The sequence below is a fragment of the Syngnathoides biaculeatus genome, chromosome 23, assembly GCF_019802595.1.
Source record: "Syngnathoides biaculeatus isolate LvHL_M chromosome 23, ASM1980259v1, whole genome shotgun sequence".
In the NCBI taxonomy this organism is placed as follows: Eukaryota; Metazoa; Chordata; class Actinopteri; order Syngnathiformes; family Syngnathidae; genus Syngnathoides; species Syngnathoides biaculeatus.
The window spans coordinates 11,940,293-11,959,190 of NC_084662.1; the positions used below are offsets into that span (position 1 = coordinate 11,940,293).

Below are 18,898 nucleotides of genomic sequence, written 5' to 3' on the forward strand. Positions count from 1 at the left end.
AGATGATAGATAGATAGATAGATAGATAGATAGATAGATAGATAGATAGATAGATAGATAGATAGATAGATAGATGTGTATGGATGGACAGAGGGACAGATGGATAGATGGATAGATGGATAGATAGATAGATAGATAGCTAGATAGATAGATAGATATAGATAGATAGATATAGATAGATAGATATAGATAGATAGATAGATAGATGATAGATAGATAGATATAGATAGATAGATAGATGATAGATAGATAGATGATAGATAGATAGATAGATAGATAGATAGATGATAGATAGATAGATAGCTAGATAGATAGATAGATAGCTAGATAGATAGATAGATAGATAGATAGATAGATATAGAGAGAGAGAGAGATGCTAGCTGAGTAGACGGTTGATGGACAGTCGTTGGAAAAAGGAATAAAAGTGTGATATAGTATTTTGCTGAAGAATTATTTCACCTTGTAATCACACAAAACATTTGGAGATATGCACATTAGTATGATCTAGTAGGTGTAATCGAATTCATGAAAATGAAAATACCTTGGGCCACATAATTATGATGAGTTGTTGTGCACAAAATTGTTTGGGAATAAAAGATATACACAAGTCAGAAGTATTATTATCCTTATCATTATTATTACTATTATTATTAGTAGTAGCAGGTTTTATTTGATGGAAACTGCTGGTCGTCTTCACCGTCGGATCTCGCGAGATTTTCAACAGTCACATGATCCCCAAACCCAAATCCGGAAGTGATGGATGCTATGAGGCAGACGAGCAAATCCTGGCGCGTTTAAGTTCTCAAACATGCCTCTTTACCACCACAACGCATTTTTAACCGCGTGGGTGTTGTATGTTTCCACGGTGGCGTCAAGCGAAGGAGCCAACACCACACTCTCCGTGTCGGGAGCGGTCGAGTCGCCGCTTTTCAAGCCGGCGGCGCCGGCGCCGCCGGAAGACCCCCCGGCCCCCGTCAGCCTGCTGCTGTCCGCCTTCCCGGACGACCTGGAGGTGAGCGACCACTGCAGCGAGCTGCTGCGCCTCTTTGGCCAACGTTACGTGGCCTATGTCAACTGCCTGGTTCCGGCGGCGCGGCCGGTTAAAGTGTGCCAGAACTGCTTCGGCGCCTACGGCAGCCTGGTGGCCACCTATGCGAACATCTCCTCAGAGCAGGTACCACAACAAAGTTGACTTTGGAACTAACTGTCTCACCATGAGTCACTAGTTATTGTTTTTATGTTTTTATTTGTTTTTGCTGCTTAATCTCATCAGTTGGGTCCTGGCAATGAGAGCTGCAGAGACAGCTTGCTGCGCAGCGACCGTCTCATGGTGGTTTATCTGCTCTTCGACAACCTGCAGGACCTGTGGACCAAGTCAGCCTGCGACAGTAAGTGCAGAAGCATGTGAGGAAGAAGGGAAACGCTTCATTGCACTGGACAATTCCAACAATTGTGTGACTCGTCCTCTTGGGATGATGAATCATATGACTTTTAGAGACGCAGCATGTGACTTTTATCAGTTCCGCTCGGCACCCATGATTATTCGATAATCAGACATCTACCGAAAGTATCGTCTCTTATGTGTTTCCAGAAGTTCTCAATTTAAGAAATGTGTTATAGAGGAAACCGTTGGTCTTTCGTAACTTAAAGAGCGCAAGAAATGCAACAACCTAGTTCTAGTTTACAGCTGACAATTTATGCAGTTTTACACCACTGTGCTACATATGATATGCCAAGGCTGCGTCAGGTAGCAATATGTACTACAGCTATGTCAAATTTATGAGTCCTATTAAAGCTGTGTGCCCTAAACTCGCATGTCAAAGCCTTTAACTTTGTGTTGGCATAATAAGCAGACAACGCTCATATTAAAACATCATAATGGGAAAAAAAGTTATGCAGCCGCTCACTGAAAAACAACCAAACCTGCCTCTTCTTCTAGACTGTATCACGGACCGATTCCGCAGCCTCACCAATGACACGCTGTACTTCATGTCCACCCTCAATCAAACTCTCACCTGCTTTGAAAGATACCAGCAGGTATTCTCTTGCTTATTAATGACCCCCACAGATTCATGCTCTGGAGCGCAACCTTTGCCCCATTTCGTCGTGTCTCCGCAGGGCAACCACACGGAGCTGTGTAAAAACTGCAAAGCCGCATATAAGGGCCTCAATGAGCTGTACAGCAGGATGGAGAAGAATGACACCATGTGTATTGACATTGAAGATGGGGTACGTATGCGAGAGAAGGTTTGAAAAACAAGTTTTTTTTCCACATCAGATCGTTTAGTAGTGGGGTGCTCAATGCGCCGATCGAGATGAGGCGTGCCAAAAAAACCCAAAAGTGTCTTTGCAGATATAATGCGTTGCGTGCCCAAAAACCCCCCCAAAAAAATCCAATGCAAATTGAAAGTATAACATGCAGTTTGTGGCATTTTGCAATCTGATTCAATGAGTGAGGGATGAATGGTTGTTACACAATTCACGTACGTACTGTAAAAAATGAAAAGAAGCCGTCACTGGTTTCTTTCAGGCAGCACACGGATTTTGCTCGTTCTCCTAGTTTACCTTACACCCCCCCCATCCCCGCTCTTAAAGACGTACACTCATAATTACAAATGTTACAGTATTTACGCAGCCCATCAATGTATTTTATAATGACAGCGTCCACCACCGCTGCTTTAGTTAGCTACACAGTCTAGGCAACATAGAGCAAAGATGAGCTAGACATGCTGCTTATGTTTACTTTTGATTTTAATGGAGAAAGTTAAAAAAAAATGCTGTTGTTTTAAGATGCAATGACTGTCGGAGTATGTGAATAATCGAAGAAAAAGTGGTTAAACTGGACGGGATTTTCTCTGTTCCGAGTGGGAAAGGTCTGGTCTAAAGCCAAAGTACAGAGTGCAGGATGAGATGGTGTGTCATTTTAAAAATTCCACCTTGGCACAGCCTGATCCAGGATGAAAGCACAAACCATACAGTGCACAAAAAGCTAATTCTGTATTTTAAATATAGGAGGCAACATAACATTAACCTTAAAACTGTTTGGGAGCATCATCATCACCCCCCACCCCACCCCATCGGTTGCTCGTGAGAGGCTGAATGCTTGAAAAGTAGATCTTGGGGTAAAAAAGTCCGGGCACCCCTGATTTACTAAATGGGTTTGGCACTTAACCATATTTCTTTTTGTGAATATTTACTTTCGGGAATTATAATATTGATATTCTTCTCTCTTTATCATGGTTAGAGGGGTTTGTGTGTCTTAGTGATCATAGTTTACATTTTTAGCTCAAACAGTTATTCACTTTTAAAAATGTTGTTTTGGTAACATTAGCTAATGTTAACCATGGAGGACAAAAGCAACCACTAGTCCTTACTGTGACTTTAAAGGAACATACCTGTATGATTGTACTCAATATGTCCCAGAGCAAGTTGCTGTCGTGACAAGCCAAACAATCAAACTGCACAAACGTATTTTTTTTTTTTTTTTTAGCCTCGGGATTTGGACGTGATTAACATTTTTCCAAAGTCTTAGCTCTTTTTTTTTTTTTTTTTTTTTTTTTGCTGTTTGTTGCACATTGGAGCGGCGTGCAAGCTGACGGCAGCATTGCTGTCTTCACTTTGGATTCCAGTGTTGTGACTGTAAAGTGTCAGCCTGTAGTTTGCCTACCCCCGCTAATTATAAATGTCGGTTTTCCGAAACCAAAAAAAAAAAAAAAAAAAAACGGCAAGACTGGGTCGGACGCGTTAGCGATGCGGTGTCATCGTTTTGCTCATCCTAGGCGGCGCTTATGTTGGCACTCTGCCTCGTTCTCAGATGAACATGACCCGCAAGCTGTGGAGTAAGAACTTCAAATGTTCCCTTCCCCGGGAGGAGACGGTGGCCGTCATCGCCGTTTCCAGCTTCATGCTCTTTCTGCCCATCATTTTCTACTTGAGCAGCTTCCTTCACTCAGAACAAAAGAAACGCAAGCTCATACACCGTGAGTAACCCGCTTAATTCCCCCATTGTCGCATGCACATATTTTGACAGAGTTTTGTGGGGGGACGGAGTGGGGGTGCTTCAACTGACTGTGAGAGTGGAGTTTTGGCCTAGGAGGTGTTGTGGGTGACCTTGAGAAAATCTTAAATGCAGTGATTTTTTTTTTTTTTCTTTTTAAAAGGTAAGATTGTGATCTTTGAACTTTGCCGTTTCATCTGTGGTGAGGCATCAGGGGTTGTTAGGTCCCCCCCAAAATCCACTAATACAGTGAAGAAAATAAGTATTTGAACACCCTGCTATATTGCAAGTTTTCCCACTTACACAGTGCAATCGTCCTGCCCCATGTGCAGAAAAACACCCCCAAAGCACGATACTACCACCCTTGTGCTTCACAGTAGGGATGGTGTTCTTGGGATGGAACTCATCATTCGTCTTCCTCCATACACGGTTCATGGAATTATGGCCAAAAAGTTCAATTTTGGTCTCATCTACAGGGAACGTTTGACCTCTGTAAACAAATTGTAAACAAATATTAACATTGGTTTTCCCAGGTATTCAAATATTTATTTGTAGCTGTATCACACAAATAAATTGTTTAAAAAAAGATCATACATTGTGATTTCTGGATTTTTCTTTTAGATTATCACTCTCACAGTGGACATGCACCCAGGATGAAAATTTCAGACCCCTCCATGATTTCTAAGTGGGAGAACTTGAAAGATTGCAGGGTGTTGAAATACTTATTTTCTTCACTGTATGTGTTGTTGCTGCATGTACATTTCGCTGAATTAATCAGTCAATGGCATTTTGCGTACATTTTATCTATTGGTTAAACATATTGGTATTTAAAAATATACAATGTCTTTTATTTTTGAGGTGTCAGTTTCGTACTTATTTTATTACGTTATTTTTTTTCTGCAGCCAAGAGAGCAAAGTCGTACGCCTCCAGCCTGATGAACATTCAGGACAAGCAGAGCTGACGGCGGACGCCGCTGAGGAGTTGACGTTGACTACGTTTCGGAGGTTTGCGGTGACGACAGGCTGAATTTGCATTTCAGTATTTAAACGCGCGCGTTGCTTTCGTGTCAAATGCACTGGAGTTTTCAATGTACATAATTTGAGTTTGCTTCCGCAGCATACTTTATCCTGAACTTGAGAGACTTTTTAAAGCATTTGTAGCCAAATAGAGATATTAAATTAAGATATTTTCCCTTTTGTGGTATCAGTGGACTATATTTAGGAAGCTGTTTATTATTCTTTGGATGAAAGAAAACACAACTTTGGGGTCCACAACATACTGCAAAAGTCAACAGTTTTAAGTGTGTATTTTGATGATAATGTGTACATTTTTATCATAATAGGGCACATGGAAAAGTCTAAAGAACCTGTTTATGAAGTTGAACAGAAAGCCTCGTTTTTGGTTTGATGCAGCAATATGAGCCTTGTGAAATTGACCCTTTTTTTTTTTTTTTTTTACTGTGGCATCTAACCTGGGTTCAAAATTTGATGATCATTTTGAGGATTTGCCACAAAAAATTGGCCTGTTCATCCCTCCTTGCTGCTTTACACCAGCTATGTACAAATCACGAATAAATCCGAGCAAAAGTCGTGCACCCTGCTTAATTGGGACATTTTTATTAGCTTCTCAGAGCGTAAATAGACCATGAAACCTTTTGGACAAACTCGAGGCACGTGCAGGAGCTAAGCATCTCTGAAAGTGTCCAATTTATAGCTGAACCAATCCAAAACTTTTTCAGCCTCAGCTGTGCTCTGCTGCGTGTTGTTGTAATTAAAAGCTAATTCAAAAAATATGATCAGTGCTCCTGAATGCTAATATTAATTACATAGTTGGACATGTTGCACCACAAACATCCTTGTATTTACCCGTGTACCTTTTTTGTGTTTGCGGGCATTCTCGAACGCGAGCATGTGCTTCAGTTATGGATCGAGAAATGGGTTTTTATGTCTGTCACGCGGGCCCAGAAGAGAGCTACATACAAAAAGTGAAGTACTCGATGTCCATTAGCGGTGACATGGACTGTATCCGCCGCAACCAAGAGGGTGCACATCACTGGCAGTGTTGGCTAAATACAAACACGCAGACATAAGTCATCAGAGCACTCTGAATCATGCTTCCAAAATCAGTCTTTTATGGTTGCATTAAGCTTTTAATGGTCTTTTTTTCCCCTTCTTTTTGTGCTTCTAGTTCAATTCATTTTCTGTGATTTCTTTACGCTCCCATTTGTGAGAGCTGAATTGATGAACATCAGCCCATTCATTCATTTGTTAACTTCGCGGGTTATTGAGGAACTACAATACTGTTTAATTAACGGCGGTGTAAATATGCCAGTTAGCCAAAAAGGCTGTTTTCGGGCAGGGTTGTGTTTCAAAAGTCAAATTTAGTGCACAGACTAAAGACAAAAATGTGAGAAGCAGTAACAATTATTTCTTGATTTGAGTTTTAATGATCTGTCTGGGCCTGACTTCAGGTTTGATCGTGCTCAACTACGAGAAATAGCGATGACTGGTTTTGCGTCTGAAAATCACGCGGAGACTGGGTCACAAGAAGTGCTCATGTCCTTTCATCTCGGGATCATTTCAGAGGACTGTCACTGGGTGTTGCTGTCCCAATTCTTAGCTGAATGCCAAATGTTTGCCAACGCACGTTTTTGTTTTGTTTTGGTCGGCCGCGGTCCAATACCAAATGGCCCGGTGGTTGGGGACCCCAAAATCTCACAATACATGGCCGCGGTCATCCTCTCCTTAATACAGTGCAGTCGTCCTGTCCCATGTGCAGAAAAACACCCCCAAATAATGACGCTACCACGCCCATGCTTCACAGTAGGGATGGTGTTCTTTGGATGGAACTGATCATTTGTCTTCCTCCAGATGCGGTTAGTGGAATTATGACCAAAAAGTTCCATTTTGGTCTCATCCTGACCACGATAACACAATACAAATTTTTGTTGTTGTTTTTTGGGGAAGCCGTAATGATGAAAAATGATTTGTGAGATGCGTTTGGAATGACAGTCATCGTAAAGGAACACAATAAACTCGTATCTCAAGCCATCGTTGTATGTTTCACGAAAACTAGATATGGAGATGGAAGTACTTTTAAAGGGTTCTTCCCCCGCAGCCTCAGTCCGGTGACTAGCGGCGGGGCTTCGGTATTAACGAGGGCGAGGAGCAGGGTTCCTAAAGCCGCTCGGGCGGCCCTCGTTCCAGCCTCTCGCACGGGGGTGAGCTTCTCCTCAGTTATTAGCGGCTAATCTAGCAAGAAGGATAAAGATACTCTGCCCGGTAATCTCGGCAGACTGCGGGCGCACACGCGTTAAAACGGCATCTCGGCTTCTCAGTTTTACGGCGTGCAGCCGGCGCGGCCCATCAGCTCGCCGCTAAGAGCCTTACGCACACGCCGAGTCATGTGAGCCCCTTTCACAGCCGGAGTGCGGCGCGGAAACTGGGTGATCCACGTGGTTTAGCTGTCACAGTTTAAGATTCCCGCTAAACTGCTTTTTCACCCCTGCGGTTGAAAGTCGAGCAAGACCCTTGCGGCCCCACGTGGCTCGCATTCACTCAATGATTCAGTTTTTTTTTTTCCTAGGGGTTGGTGGGTCATAACACCACAATCTCACGGTATCCAATGTAAAATGTGTCACAGAATTGTGACTCTGGTGTACAGTGTGTGATAAAGTCTGCTGTATGTTTATTGTAACAAGTGTGTATGTAAAAAAAAAAAAAAAAGTCAAGATATTGCTATGGGAGCATAAAAATGATTGAAGTAATTTAGTTGATAAAAATAGTTATTCAAATAAATTCACGAGAACAAATGGTTGCATTTCTTCTCCATAATATATTCATACAATGAATACAAATGACAAATTATAGCAAACAATAACGTGGTTATTGTTCAATAAATGTAACCGTATTTAACAGGTAAGAACAGGATTAATTCCACTGTCTCCAAAAAATGAATAAATCAAAAAAATTGTATTCTTGCTAATGTGGAAACTTGGGTATGTACGATAAATGTATTTTACATAATTATTTCAGTTAATTTAAAAAATTCAGAATCTAATTATTGAAATCCATTAGAAATCAGTTTTAATTTACAGTTAAATGTAGAATTACACAGTTTTTGTATAAATACACATTTAAAAGAATATTAATTGAACACAATATTAATAAACAAATTCATAAAATACCCATTTTCCTAGCAATTTAGCCTCCCAATTATTACACAAAATGGATGCTAAATGCATACTATAAATCTTCCTAAAAAATATGTAATACTTTGATTGTAGCTGCTGTTTTCTTTTTATTTATATTTTTTGCATTTTTACTAATGTGTATATGTAATACATATCTAAAACTGCACCGCAGTGACGATTGCATTAGCCAAGCAGCTGATTGACTTTCACCGGATTTATTGTTTTGCAATAACGGGGGGGAGAAATCCAGAGGCAATAAGGCTTAATTCCACACACAATAATTTCCCTCCTAATCCACTCACAGCCAGATTTGATTTATTAAAAATTCAGGACTAATGAGCATGATATTGCAAAGTGACTCACAGTAACCACATCATAGTTATTCTACTTTTATTGCTGGATTAGAATTAAAAGAAAAGAAAATGTGCTGACGCTTGTGCTCGGGCTCTGGTGGAAACAATGAAAATCTCACCAAATTGTTGCCTTGCTGAAATATTACTCTTGACAAACTCCATTAAAATCACTTCTTCATTCTCTGCTGTTGTTAAAACTTCACATGACCAATGAAAAGCATTTGATTTGCCCCGCAGTGCAAACAGGCAATAACGACAACGGCAAAAAACATTGATGTCCTTTGACGGATGAGAATAACATATTTGTATTGTGGTACAAGGTCATCACAGTGGCCAACAGATGTCGTCTCTTGTTGTCCCTGTCTCTTATGAAATATGATTCTTGTTAAACACCGTACATTGGACAAGGTCACGACCCCCCCTCCATTTCTTTAGAATTCTCTGCAAAGGCCTCGTTTCACATAAATGTGGTAGACTTCCATCAAATTATATCTTGGGGGGCTACTTGAAAGTCTACACACACTTGTTTAAATGTTTTACAAATCATTTCACAACTTTTACACCATAAATGTGACCTATAATCTGTGCAACTCGATTGTAATTTAGAAAAAAAGAAATCTTTTGGAAGGTAAAAAATACGTAAATGTCTGCAATTGGCTGGCGACCAGTTCAGGGTATACCTCGCATCCTGCCCCTTGACAGCTGGGATAGGCTCCAGCGCTCCCCGCGACCCTCCTGAGGATAAGTGGCTAAGAAAATGGATGGATGTAAAAATGGAAATGTGGTTGCACGAGTGTGCACACACTCTTATGACACAGATGTGTTCAGAATTCACCAAACGCATTCATGTGCCACCATTTTAAGTGGCTCTGATGAACTCAATATACATTTCAGTTGTTTTAGTAGGCTTTTATGACATTTGTTTTGCTTTCAAGCATAACTCTGAGAGATTTGCACTAACACTGACTCCCATTTGGATCTGAACATAATTACCTCCACCTTGATTAAGGCCCCAGTTCCATTGGAACAAAAGCTGCCCCAAATGTAATGCTGCCGTCACTCTGCTTCAATGTTTTGATAAATAAACGGTTTTCTTTTGGTGATGATAATCAAATCTGCCAAATTTGTGTGGAAAAATGTTCAAAAGTGTTTGGCTCAGCCACGACACTGCTCATCACCAAAAGAATCAGAGGCACGTTAAATGGCGGCGGGTGTATGCTAACTCCCGCTTAACTCGTTTGAACGTGATTGGTTAATGCTGAACGCAGCCTCGTCCTGGTCAAGTGGGTGTGCACACTTGCGCAAGAAAGTGTTAGTTGGAGTTTAGGTCATTACGCAAGCCCTGATGCCGCACCCTAAACCGTCAATTAGTTAACTGGCTGTAGGTGACCTCAGCGATGAATATGATTCTTTGTTGACTAAGAAGTAAACATTTTGCCCCCGGGGGGCGAGGAATTAGCACGCGGCTCGCGCAGAGCATACGAAAGAGTGAATGGGTTGTATTATACACCTGCGAGGCGGGCGGGGGTCAAAGTCTGTCAAGCCGCAAGATTATGGCATTATGATAGATTATGGAATCACTCTCTAATGGCCGTCATTCAGTTTGTAATCTCAGCTGCAGCGCCGTGCAAAAAAAAAAAAAAAAAAAAACACCGCAAGAAAATGAGCCGTCTTATGACAAGTCAGCTGTTGGCGACATCACAGATGCTGGATCATATGTCAGAAACCTTTGCTACCTGGGGGGGCCTCTTGAGGATAAAGCAGCCCCTTTCGCACCCCCCTCGGTCTTAGGGCAGCAGCATCTGACCCTTTTGTGAGGTTGCGCGACATCATCTTGACGAGACAGTGAGCGTTTGTGCAAGTGGGCTTCTGTTTTTGATGGGGGGGGGCTTCGAATATGGGCCATATTTCAAGGCAATAGCGCCATCTAAGCACTACTCTCGGCATTACAGATTCAACTCCACAGGAAAGTCCAACTCGGTCGGGTTGAGTGACGCGTGTAGCTGTCCTTTATAAACCCGGTGAAGACGAATCGTTTTATCCTTTAGACCGAGTCGGGATTATGTCGTCTTTTGGAGGTATGTAAATATGGTAAATTTATTCATGTCTGTTCCTAATAGACCACACTTGCTCCTGGAAATTGTAACGAGGTGGCATGCAATTATGAAAAGTTATTTATCATTATGATCAAAGATTGGGATGTATCAAATTAATTTGAAATTAAGTTTTATCCATGGTCAAAAGAAAGCTAAGAGGCAAAATTATGATCCAGGAACCATGAATGGAAATATTTATTTCTGGATATATGGAAAATGACAAAAAAAATATGTATTTATTGATTATATCGATATATAAGAATTGCATAATAATTTTCATAATTATTATTACATTAATTTCATATTAAGTGTCCTCCGTGGTCAAAGGTAAATATTTTCTCATAATAATTGGACATTTTGTACCAAATTCACTAAAAATGCATAAAACAACTTAATTAGTTATGATTAGTCATGAAGTTTCATCTAACGTAAAATGTAGGCTACATTTTTAAGCACAATTGGATGTCAGTATCAACAACTGTAAATTGTTTTTATGCATTTGGTGACAATGACTAAAGTATGAAATATAATTTGCAAATATTACATTAATTTGAAATTCAGTTTTCCCCGTGGTTGAAGTAGGTTTTTTTTTTATGTAATGTTTTCACAATGTGTGGTATTATTTGGTGGTGATATCAGCTTCAACATTTATTGTGCTCATATTATTATTATTATTACTATTATCTTAATGTATTTTGTCATTAAATGTATTGTATAAATTTTTTTCGATTATTACATTTTTTTTTTTTTTGAAATGCTATTTGGTGTTTTGGGAACCGATTTTCTTGGTTTCCCTTGAAAGCTCCCCTCAGTAGCCGTGGCAACAGGTCGCAACAGCGCTGCGACGCTCCGCTGACGTCTGTGCACCTTATTACATCTTCATTTGCCGTCATATTTTTGAAATAATCCCTGAAATTAAGAATGCAGAACTTCGCACACTGCTGCGACAATCTCTCAACTAATGAGTAAGAGGATTTGTTTATAATATGTATATGTATATATATATATGTACACACACACACACATATATACAGACGTGTGTGTGTGTGTGTCTCCTTTCACACACGCACACACACACACACATGTTTATGTACCATGTATACACGTGTGTGCGTGTATATGTATGTACACATGTATGTACACACACACACACAACACACACACACACATATATATATATATATATATTATATATATATATATATATATTATATATATATATATAGCTAGCTGGTGCTACTGGAAAGTTGTGAAAAAACTGTAAAATACATTTTTCATCATCCAACTGGGATCTGTACATGTATTAGAACTCCTCATAAAATATGTAAATTATTATTCTAATCACTGCACACAAATGCCGGGAAACAAAATGTCGTGTTCTGTTTATTTCAAATAGCAAAAAAAAAAAAAAAAAAAAAAGCAACCACAAAACAAAGGCAGACAAGTAAATACATATTGAACTCATTTCTATAACAACACAAATCCATGGTAAAAACAGGCAGGTTTAGTGCAAAAAGGGATAGAAACAGCAGGTGAAGTACAGGCAGTTTAGTGGGGAAAAATGCCATCAAATATTGGTGCCAACCTTTTTTCGTTTGTTTTTAATTAATTACTTTGAGACATATTTTCGCTCTTCAGCCATATACACTTTTACTGAGGTATTTCTACATCGCCACTAATGTGCAACACAGCACTGGAGAGCTCGACACAGTCATGCTAACGTGACATTCTTTGTCACAGTGATGCATGCACTTTGACATGACAGCACATATATATCCAGTAAAAAAAAAAAAAAAAATCAAAGCTGCATTCTATACAATTTTTCTATTTGCCGATTCATCAGAGCTTATATTAAATGTGATTACCTTGTTATTTTCCTTAGTAAAATAGACTATTTTTCCATGTTTATTTGAGATGTGTGCAAAAACCGCAACAGCTACACTTGGTACAAAATAGTTGAGAGGAAAGTCAACATTTCCGCGCAATCGTCCGACTACTGTATACAATTAAAAATAAAACGGTTAAAAAAAAACCTTTGCCGAGACGTTTCTAGATTGGGGCTACTGTTATTTTGTTCGGTGCTGGACAAAGCCAGAAAATTATAGCATTGTGATTCTGTCTAGTTAGAGAAAATATGAAATAGTTGGAACTCAATTTAGCAGGTTATAAATTACACTGATGCTTTGCTGGCTTGTATGAGGGAACTTTTCATTTCCATGGCAACCCCTAGATGGCCGACTTGTTTGATCTGCAATATAGATGGGCCGGCCAGGACACCTTAGAATGTGTTGGTACCAGCATCAGTGCAATCAAATGATACAGTGTAAAGCCCGGAGCTGAAAAGAATTGAATTAATAATGCAATTATTCCTTATTCTGCTTTTCATAAGTGAGGACAGTGTTATGTTCTGCTTGTTTGTAAAAGGTGATAAGATTTACAGTGATACCTTGACATATGAGTGCCCCAACTTGAGGTTTTTGCTTCGTGTTGTGAGGAAAAATTCGACTTAATACGAGTGCGTTTCAGACACTCCACTGGTAGATGGGAGCAGCAAACTTGACTTCACGTTTGTTCTCTCGTAGTGACGGAGCATGAAATCACAGACAAAGTTGTTCGTTGTTGGTGAAAAAAGGGGGAAAACAACAAAAACCAGGAACGGGACAAATAATTAGTCAAGGTACCACTGCATATGAAAACGTTGCTGCCTTCCTGTGGTTGAGGCTGATGGAGAGAGACCGGTATAAAACCTGAGCCAGCGATCAAAACCAGCCTGTAGCAATCTTTCGCAACCCCCCCCCCCCCCCCCCCCCCGTTTTTCTCGTTCAGGCCCCAAGCAACTTCTTGACGAGGTAACCCGGCATACTGTACAGAAACAGGCCCAGCATTACGAACATGAGCAGAGCCAGCACGATCTTGATGATGAGCCACTTGTAGCGGTTGCAGATCAGGTAGCGGATGGCTTTCAGCGGGCTCAGGAACCACAGGAAGGTAGTGTCGGGCCGACTTGATGGGGAGTGACACAAGAGAGGGCACTTATTAGCATTGGTGTTCGGATCACAAGCAACCCAAAATTAGGACAAGCGTTAAAAGAAGATGCAAGATGGATCGATGGAAAAGTCACTTCAAGTATTCTGTCTGCAAAAAATAGTGACCTGTGACCCTAGGACATTTTCGTTATTTCCTACTTTTGACCCCATATTCCCGCTAAAATTGCTATTTGGCCGACACTGCAGTCCATCCCTCACTGATGACCTGAAGACGAGGCTGGTGAGCGCATATTTCATACAATGAATACCTCAAGGGGTGCTCTGCGTTCATGCAGTTCCATACAAACTTAAAAAGATGCAGGGAAAAAGACAAAAGGAGGCGGAAAGGCTGGAGACAAGATGCAGAAAGTCTACTCTACAACTGAAACACCAGAGACCAAATCTACTTGCAGGGACAGAAGGGGTGCTACCCAAGCACAGACCACACGAGAAGAAGAGGTTGTAGTAAGAGGTTGGAGGATGAAGACTACCAGCTCATCAGACCCCCAGCAACTTCTTGACCAGATAGCCGGGGATGGAGTAGAGGAAGAGGCCGAGCATGAGGAGCAGCAGAATGAGACCCAGCACCTTGAGGATCAACCAGCGGTAGTTGTGCCACAGGAAGTAGCGAATGGACTTGAGAGGGCCCAGGAACCACATGAAGCTTGTATCCGGGCGACTTTTGGACGCGGTGGGTGGAAAAGGGGGATAACAAGTACACAGACAGAAGAAGATGACGGGAGGCAGGAGATAGAAGAAGAAATGGAGGAGAAAGCAAAAGAAAGCATCAGCGAGGAAAGCAGTGACCGACATACTTTCATGTGCTGCACTGCTTTCCTCACTGAGAGAAGGAATCCCGAGCAGCACGCTTTAAAGACTTAAATCAACCATGCAGGTCTACAGTACACGTGTCCCGTCAAGGAACTCGGTTGGTGCTAAACTTACTTTGGTTTCTCCAGTGGATCGGGTTCGTTTCGTCCAAGTCCCACTGGACTTTTCTCTGCCTCCTCCAGAGTGACCAGATGGAGTTCAGCCTCCACTTTGCCCTGTACAAACAGCAGAGTTAGCATAAATATCAGTCCCAACCATGGGTACAGCACAATCACTGGAGATGGAAGATTCAGAATCCTGTCTCGACAGACGCCACAATTTATCCCACGGGACTTCTCGATTCTGGTGCGCTTGCAACAAAGCGATACAGTTCAGATTGAGTGGTTTAATTTCTAAGGTGTTCTCAGTCCAGATCAGATGAATGAAAAACATCACTCGGAAGATATCGTAAATAAATACTCCCTTAATATTGGGTAGCAGCTTCCCTCCTGGTTTGGCTTTCCCTTCACATGATCTCTTAGGTTAAGTCTATACCTAGTGGCACTTGTACCTACAACGCTGTCCTTTAAGTCACAACCAATATCTTGTTAATATTGCCGTCCCTCGCTTGAACTGTCCAGAACACTCAACTTTGAGGCCTTTCTGTTCGCATGTTCCCTGCATGTCTCCATGGAATTTCTGCTCCAGTTCCCTACCAGTCCCCTCGACCAAGGTGCTGACAAATCTGGATTAGGTTTAAGGTTAGCTCAACCACAACCAGAGTAACAAAACCAGATTGGAAGCAATTTGATGTGGCAACCACGGTAGTCATTTACTGTCTCTTGAAATCTTGAAAATCCTTGAATTTCTGTTAGTTTGATGTCATTTGGTGGAAATGACATTTCATCGTGTTTTACCGTCAGCTCCATCTCGTCATTCTCATCGCGGGCCACAAACGGCCACCATCCCTTGACCCGCTTTTGCTTGAAGATGGAAATGGAGGGAAGTTCCTGCTCGTTTCGGATCATGTCAATGGAGCACTGCTTGGACGTCTTGGCCCCACGAGGGAAGCGATTTAGGTCCAGCTCGATGGCGCCTGGAAAATCCAAAAGTAAAATAAAACCCCATCTAAGTAAAGTAAATTAAACCCAATTACTTACCCAGGAAGTCATCGGCAGAGAAGTGGTCGGCGTCCCACACCTGCAGCGTGAGGCGAGCCGGGATCTTGTACTCTGTCTCGTCCCAAGAAAACATGGACTCTTTCTTGGACATGACGATTTTCTCCTCCGCCATGAGGTAATCGAAGGGGAAGACGAAGCGCCAGTTGAAGTTTCCCTCTCCGGTCAGGGAGTGGTAGTGCACGTCTGTGTCCTGCCTGTCCTCTTGCTGGCCCTTCAGCCACCTGTGTCGGCGAAGACAGACTGGTTAGACCACGGATCAGCCCCGATTGACTGTGCTTTCGGTATACATTCAAGACACGTAAGTAAAATTGGTTAGTTTCATCCAGGAGATCGGGAAATGGAATTATTAATTGTGATGATGCAAATTTAATCTGAACTCGCGGTAACCTGAAAGTTAGGGACAAGTTATCGATTACAATCACATTTGATGTTGTAGTCCGAGATGTATTTCTATTTGCTCTACCATCAATGTACTGTGTTAGCTTACATGTAAAGGATCTGACAACAACATGGTCGGAAGGTACAGGAGCTAACCAAAGCATGAATTCAACTTTATCTGATGGACTAATGTTAGCATTAAATCTAGTGCTAATGAAATGAGTGGTGTCCTCGCAAGTCCACTATTATTTTAGACAACGGAAGTAGGTTAGCCAATATTAATATGGAAACCACTTAAAAACCTTTTGGGTCAAAGGATCCCTTACACGTATGAAAATTTTCCCGCACATTCCTAGTAGCAATTAAACAAACTGGGCATATGTAGCTCTTAATCTCATAGGAATAAATAGTTGGCTGACTTATGCATTTATTTCTTTAGAAAAAAAAAAACTTGTAATGTTCTTTAAACTCATTCACTGCCATTGACGGCTATAGACGTCAAATATCCCTGTCAACTGGGAGGGATGGGTGTGAGTAAGACGCAATAGACCAACAACAAAGTGGTGCTTTGAATTGGTTCAGTGTCCCCGGTAGAACAGAGATGTCTTTCGTTCCGTCACAAACAGGGAGGCTGCACATGCCAACACTGGAGCTGCTCACGACTGTAAAGCATGCAAGGTCTGCGCTTGCGGTATGTCCATGCAGCAGGCATGAAATGTCTGTTAAAGTCCCTTCAGTTAGCTTAACGGGCTCCCCATGTATTAAAACATTTTCAGTATAGTGTTTAAATACACCTGGAGTCATGCGGTTAGGCCAAGGAGTATTTTTTTCAAAAGTACTTTAAGCTCAAATCCGCTTCCGTGGAACTTCACCTCAGTGAGAATGGATGAACAACAAATGTGTTTTAGTTTTTCCTTGGCTTTCGCAATGCCTTATTTCTTGCTGATTGGAGCGATTAAAGACAAGGTGGATCTGTACCAGATGGAAAGTCAAACCAGGAAGTAGGAGAGCACGGAAAGGGAGGAAGTCGTACGAGCCATGCAGCGGTATCGTGTGTTTTTTACCCCCTGACATAGATGTCGGACATCTTCTCTCCTGTCAGGAAAGCATCGTCCTCTAGAATTACGTCATCAGTGTTCCAAATAATAACACGCAGCTCAAAGCTGCACACAAGCAGAGACACGCCACAAACACCCAAGACGGACACACACGCGACAAATGGAAACAAAACAAAAAAGTAGTTAACTGCAAACAAAGCCGTCCACACGACACTCAGCACGGGATGCGGCCGGCGCCACTACGTTTGGCTGCATCCCGCTGTACGTACCCCCGGACAAATATGTCACTGGACTTTTCCCCAGTGAAGTAATCATCGTCCTCCAGTATTACTTCGTCTGTATTCCAAATAATCACCCTGAGCTCATATCTGGTAAAGGGAGGAGGAAGGAACACAAACTGTATATCTACTACACATGGACAATTTAATAGGAAAAACAAAATTGCTATTTTTATTTCAGATGAAAGAAAACAAGAGATATTAACAATCAAATGCCTAGAATAAAAAAAAAAACCCTAGGTATTATTTTACTGTAAAAATAAACAGAAAAAGAAATAGCTATGCAATTTTAATATTAAGAATCTTGCTCATCTCATCTAAATTTTGGAACAACTTTTTTCTTAAAGGTACAACTGGATATTATTTCAATGTATTATATATATGTTGAATTTATACACAAGAAGAAATTGTAATTGTACCATCACTCACCTCTGCCACCAACCAACTCTTAAATTCAGTAAAATTTGTATAAAAATCTCAGAATGAGATACAATTGTCTGTAAAAAAATGTTTACATTTTACAATAATATCTGAGACTACGCTCCTTTTTTTTATGAATGTTGTCATTTCACATTAGCCACATGAAGGTCAGCTCACAATACTTGTAACCATTTTATAAAATTCAAGAAAATAATTGAAATATACATAAAAATTGGGTACAATACCTTGTTGTTGGTAAGTAAGCCAAAAATGATCCCACACTGTCAAACTTCATTATTATTTATAATTTTTGTTTGATTCAGACATAAATCAGGAGTGACACATTTGAGACTGAAAACCCGCCGGGGTTACCTTTTCGGCTTGCGTGGCGATATCTCAATGGCCGGTCCAGGAGCCGGCGTGTCCATAGGAAACATGTCCACCCACATCTCTATCCGACCCTTTGACACACGGTGACATTCATCAAAGCGCTCTTTTCAACATTTCGACATTTCTTACCTGCTCGATACCCGGTTTATCCGGGTTCAGCAGGGGCCTGGTCTCCACGTGTTCTGGGACGAGCCGGCAGCCCACCCGGGGGATCTCCTCCCAGTGGTTCAGCACCGTCAGTGCTAAATGCTCCTCGGTCTGCTTCTTCAAACCTTTTGGGTGGAACGCAACCCAAAGATTAGAAATACGGTTGAACCTCAGTTTTTGTGACTAATTCGTTCCAGACTAAAACCATTTGAAATAATGTACCCCAATTAATCCGTTCTGAACAGCCAAAAATACTCACAATTTTGTAGAAAATAATTAGAGCTTTACACTGTTGTTGTGTTGTGTAAAAAGGGTTCAACAATGACAATAGACGGTTTTATTAAGCAGTTAGTAAAAAACCCTCCCGGTCTGCTTGGCAAAACTCTGACGAGTTGGAGAAACATAGATGTACCATCCTGTCAAAAATGAGGCCTTCAGAATAAAACCACATCAGAATACTGTAATACCAATTTCACCACACTTACTTTGCTCTCAAAGTGGCTTATTTAGGAGTCCAAAAACGATTTTGTGCTTGTTTGAGTACTACTGTTAAATAAGCCACTAAAAAAAT

At 41.1% G+C, this 18,898-nt stretch overlaps 2 protein-coding genes across 7 annotated transcripts in view; one reads left to right on the forward strand and one right to left on the reverse strand.

The window, feature by feature from the left end:
* Positions 1 to 691: 691 nt before the first annotated feature.
* On the forward strand, positions 692 to 5,587 carry ostm1 (osteoclastogenesis associated transmembrane protein 1). The gene is made up of 6 exons (XM_061812757.1): positions 692 to 1,174; positions 1,274 to 1,388; positions 1,940 to 2,037; positions 2,119 to 2,229; positions 3,815 to 3,980; positions 4,901 to 5,587. Exons 1-6 carry the CDS (start codon positions 809 to 811, stop codon positions 4,957 to 4,959), a joined length of 915 nt encoding a protein of 304 aa, XP_061668741.1. The 5' UTR covers positions 692 to 808; the 3' UTR covers positions 4,960 to 5,587.
* Positions 5,588 to 13,456: 7,869 nt separating this feature from the next.
* The window catches only part of otofa (otoferlin a), a 48,461-nt gene continuing 43,019 nt past the window's right edge, over positions 13,457 to 18,898 (reverse strand). For 2 of the 6 annotated variants that reach the window (XM_061811451.1, XM_061811447.1), the window contains exons 41-47: positions 18,310 to 18,452; positions 18,163 to 18,251; positions 17,362 to 17,460; positions 15,636 to 15,877; positions 15,393 to 15,571; positions 14,611 to 14,711; positions 13,457 to 13,642 (exon numbers count right to left, since the gene is read on the reverse strand). In XM_061811451.1, coding sequence (XP_061667435.1) covers positions 13,462 to 13,642; positions 14,611 to 14,711; positions 15,393 to 15,571; positions 15,636 to 15,877; positions 17,362 to 17,460; positions 18,163 to 18,251; positions 18,310 to 18,452 — 1,034 coding nt within the window. In that variant the 3' untranslated portion in view covers positions 13,457 to 13,461. Of the gene's footprint in view, positions 13,643 to 14,610; positions 14,712 to 15,392; positions 15,572 to 15,635; positions 15,878 to 17,098; positions 17,198 to 17,361; positions 17,461 to 18,162; positions 18,252 to 18,309; positions 18,453 to 18,898 lie in introns of those variants that run through there. The other 4 variants (XM_061811446.1, XM_061811448.1, XM_061811449.1 and 1 more) reach the window with 4 other exon arrangements.